Source organism: Manihot esculenta, chromosome 15 (genome assembly GCF_001659605.2).
Source record: "Manihot esculenta cultivar AM560-2 chromosome 15, M.esculenta_v8, whole genome shotgun sequence".
NCBI lineage: Eukaryota > Viridiplantae > Streptophyta > Magnoliopsida > Malpighiales > Euphorbiaceae > Manihot > Manihot esculenta.
The window spans coordinates 23,112,614-23,117,139 of NC_035175.2; the positions used below are offsets into that span (position 1 = coordinate 23,112,614).

A 4,526-nucleotide genomic window follows, 5' to 3' on the forward strand; every position below is an offset into this window, starting at 1 on the left:
ATTTTTAATTTAAGATTTATAATTTATTTACGTTAAAATAATACTTATCATATTATATTATTAGTAAATGGGAGTAATTTTTTGATGTGATAAAAAATGTTGAATGATATTTAAAATATAATTATTAATTAAAAATAAAATATACAAAATATATTATATTTTTAATATTTTTATTTCAAAATTTATAATTTAATTTATATTAAATTAATAATTTCTGTGATATAATTTTTGTATGAATTTTTTATGTCTATAAATTTTTTTTTTAAATTAATGATACAATATTATAAATACTATTTTAATATAAATTAAATTATAAATATTAATGTAAAAAATTAATAAAATTATAAAGATTTTTTAAGTATTTTTTTATTTTTAAATAATTAAATTTTTTAAAAATTACTTTTAAATATAATTTTAAAATTATGAATTTATTCAAATTGTATTTAAAAATAATATTTTTTATAATTTAAATATATTTATTTAGTTACCATTAAAATTAAAGTGAATATAGATATACAAAGATGCATAATCTTATTTTTAAAGGTATTTTAAAAATTAATTTAATATTATAAATATAATTATTAATTGTTTTAATCAGCGAATATTTAAAATATATAATTATTGATTGTTTTTTCATGAAAACCCTTATTTCTATTAAATTTTTCATGAAAAATGTAATTTTTAAAATTTTTATTATTATGAGATTTATTTATTATATTTAAAAATCATTTTGAGATAAGGGTAGAATTGATAAATGTCAATAAATAATTTAAAATTGAACATTTTAGGAGAAATAAATTACTTTTAAATTATAGATATGAAAAATGTGAAAAGGAAAAATAAAAAGAAAGAATACAGACTTTGTTTTTATTTCATTATTTCTTTTTAAAGAGGAGATGATGGAAAATGGAGAAAATAATTTAAAGTAAAATATTAAATTACAAATATTTCTCTCCTCCTACTGGAATGACAAAGGAGCCCTTGGCTTGTGGGCCCATGTTTCCAGCACACATTCCCGTAATTGGTGATTGGCAAGATAGTGACCTTGGCGCGTGCACTCTCTTCTCTCTCCTTGTCGGAACTCCAAAGTGAAACCCTCACATCTATCCCACTCACTCTCCACTTCCGCACCTCACCTCCATCCTGGCTAAGTAACTCGCCCCTCTCTCTCTCTCTCTCTCTCTCTCTCTCTCTCTCTCTCTTTTTCTCTCTCTCCGTCGACGAACCATGGCGAAGCCGTTCCTCATTCTCCTGATTTCCTTCTCTTTTCTGGCATTCCTCTCCGAATCTAAGCTTTCCTACAACTACTACGACAAATCCTGTCCAAGATTCGCTCAAATCATGCAAGAAACCATTACAAACAAGCAAATTACCAGCCCAACCACCGCCGCCGGAACTCTACGCCTCTTCTTCCATGATTGTATCCTCAATGGCTGTGACGCTTCCATCCTCGTCTCCTCTACTCCTTTTAACTCTGCCGAGCGTGATGCCGACATCAACCTCTCCCTTCCCGGTGACGCCTTCGATCTCGTCACTCGTGCTAAGACTGCCCTCGAGCTTTCTTGTCCCAACACCGTTTCCTGCGCAGATATTCTCGCCGTTGCCACCCGTGATCTCGTCACTATGGTTGGTGGTCCTTACTACAATGTTCTCCTCGGCCGCAAAGATTATCGCACCTCTAAGTCCTCTTATGTAGATGGAAATCTGCCCAAACCCACCATGTCCATGTCGCAAATCATTAACATCTTTGCTTCCAAAGGTTTCAGTATTCAAGAAATGGTGGCGTTGAGCGGCGCTCACACTATAGGCTTCTCTCACTGCAACGAGTTCACCAGTTACATCTACAATGATACCCATTACAATCCTAGATTTGCTCAGGGGCTGCAAAGAGCCTGTGCTGATTATCACAAGAATCCAGCTTTGTCTGTCTTCAATGATATAATGACCCCAAACAAGTTCGACAACATGTATTTCCAGAATTTGCCTAGAGGGTTGGGGCTATTGGAGTCAGATCATGGGTTGTATAACGATCCAAGGGCCAGGCCTTTTGTGGAGATGTACGCCAAGGATCAGAACAAGTTCTTTCAGGATTTTGCAAGAGCAATGCAGAAGCTTAGTGTTTATGGCGTGAAGACAGGAAGGAGAGGTGAGATTAGGCGCAGGTGTGATGCTATCAACTGAAAATTTGAAATTTCTTTTATTTATTTTTATTGTTTATGATTGAGGCAAGAGAAGAGATAATGGGTGATCGTGATGGAGATGGAAGATATTATTATTATTTTTTGTATTAATTCTTTGGGTCGTGAGTTGTGAGGATCTGAAAGTATACAATCTTCGTCTGGACCAATCTTGATATGAAGCTTGAATTATACATATTCTGTTTAGTTGCGCTTTCTTGAGAAAATCTAGTTCTTAATATGTTTTGTAATTTCTTGACATGGCTCTTTTCATCGCTGATGCTTGCAACGATTTGTCTGAGGGACGTATATTTAAATTTTTTACCTTTGATTTCCTTAACAAACTTAGAAAAAAAAAAAGCAGTCAAATTCACTGTATTCTAAGCCATTTAAATCGCTGCTCAACTTTCCTCTTTGTTGGAACGCACTTGATAGCATCAATCTGAAAAGAGACTATCAACCTGCAACGATTTTAACCCAAAAGCAGATAAGCAAAATCAAACATATGGCTGGCTGATGCTGACGAGTTTACTTGCTCTTGGGTATCTTGGTTGCTCTTATAATACATATCTTATATCGCTACAAAAGGGAAGAGGATGAGCAAAAAGAAAAGAAAGCATATGGAAATTTATTAGTTCATACTGAAGATGAGAATTTTCTGTTTTTAAGGCCATTTTCATAACTATGCAAGTAATTAATATTCTGGAAATTTCTTTCTACTTGATTCTGACTGCACCTTTGCTCTTATACTACAGTATAATCCTGACAACCTAGCTTAGCCTAGTTGATCTTATTATACAATTAAAAAGGTGAGGGAAGTAGTTTATTTTTGCATTTTTTGGTTTCAATCTCTGTTTCTCATTTTCCTGTGGGTTTTTCTTGTGAGCTGATGATTTTAGTTTAGTTGTGTGGAATACCACATGGTAATGTGCTCTTATAAGGCTTTGGGTACTCCTCCCTTAAGTTAGGCTCGGCTCATTTTCTTAAGATATTAGAGCCTCCTTTTAATATTGGGCCTCTCATAATTATTTCATTCTCTCCAAGTATTTGATCTTAGGTAGTTTTTTGGGCATTGACTTTGAATACTCTTCTCTCTTAAATTAGTTTTTGGGGCGAGTTAGGAAAGGTGCATTTTTTTTTATTGCAGGGGACTGCATTTGCATGCATGGTTTTGCAGGGGACTGCATTTGCATACATTGCTTTTATGGATGTGCTAGCTTGCCTGAGCTCGTTTGTTTAGTTTAAGATTTGTTATATCTGAAAACACCAGAACTGATGCTCATCATTTGAAAAACTAAATTTATGAGTGTATGAAGGAAGTGAAGGAGAAATACACTTTCGGATTTTGAGTCGATAACGATGGTAGATTATTCAAGTCTTTAGTTGAATTTTTGTCTGTTCCTTGATGGCTTCTTGTGGCACTGTTCTTTCTTTTACATCCTCTTAATTTTTGTCTTACTTTGTTGTCTCTATACTCTCATCTCAATCCATGCATGTAAATTTTGATATGGGGATTTGACCAAAAGATGAGCTGGTTGGATTATTTCTCATCTGGCAAAGTGGTGAATAGAACCGAACCCATTGTGAAAATCCCTAATCATAATATCTATATATATGACCATGAATGGCTTATTCTTTACGTAATCCAACATGTACAACTTGTGGAGCTCAATAAGCTGCAACGAACTTTGAGATTATGATATCATATGAGCAGCGACGAACTCAACATGCTGATATCAGTAAAGGGTAGCCGCTGCGGAAGTTATGGCTTTTTTTTTTTTGGTCCAATGAGCTAGTTCAAATTCGTATATCTTAATCAAGGGGGGAACCAACGAAACTAGAAGGGTCTTCTTTTTTTTTTTTTTTTTATCAAAGTCTACAGCCGATTGGGGAAGTCATACAAGAAGCCAGGGGAGGTCATATAAGAAGCCAAGAAGGGTCTACAAAAACCTTAGTTGACTAGGATCATGATGAGAATTAACTTTACGATTGAGAAAGATCAGCCCTTTAATTAAAATCAATGCGGTTGGCCTATTGATTTTATTAGATTATCTACTTATTCACCTTTCATCAAGTTTTGAATTCACAACGATAGAAGATAACTGGGAAGTAGGTCTGTTGACCGATGAAGGAGCGAGATCCTATCAGATAGGCTTGGTATGGGAGAGGGGCCACGATTGATCAGAGGCTTCCTCTATATAGTTGGAGAAGGAATAGCCTTTTCAGATAGGCTTGGCCGAATTGGCCTTTTAAGCAAAGTACTGAAATGGAGTTTCGGTTTCAGGCCTTCCTTAAATAATTTGTAATTTATATTTTATAATTAAAATTAAAGCACTCAAATTATTTGTT

General features: G+C 33.9%; 1 protein-coding gene across 1 annotated transcript; it reads left to right on the forward strand.

Moving 5' to 3' along the window:
- Positions 1-1,122: 1,122 nt before the first annotated feature.
- LOC110607821 (peroxidase 63) lies at positions 1,123-2,404 on the forward strand. Its single transcript, XM_021746985.2, has one exon. It carries the CDS (start codon positions 1,228-1,230, stop codon positions 2,179-2,181), a length of 954 nt encoding a protein of 317 aa, XP_021602677.1. The 5' UTR covers positions 1,123-1,227; the 3' UTR covers positions 2,182-2,404.
- The last annotated feature ends 2,122 nt before the right edge of the window (positions 2,405-4,526 follow it).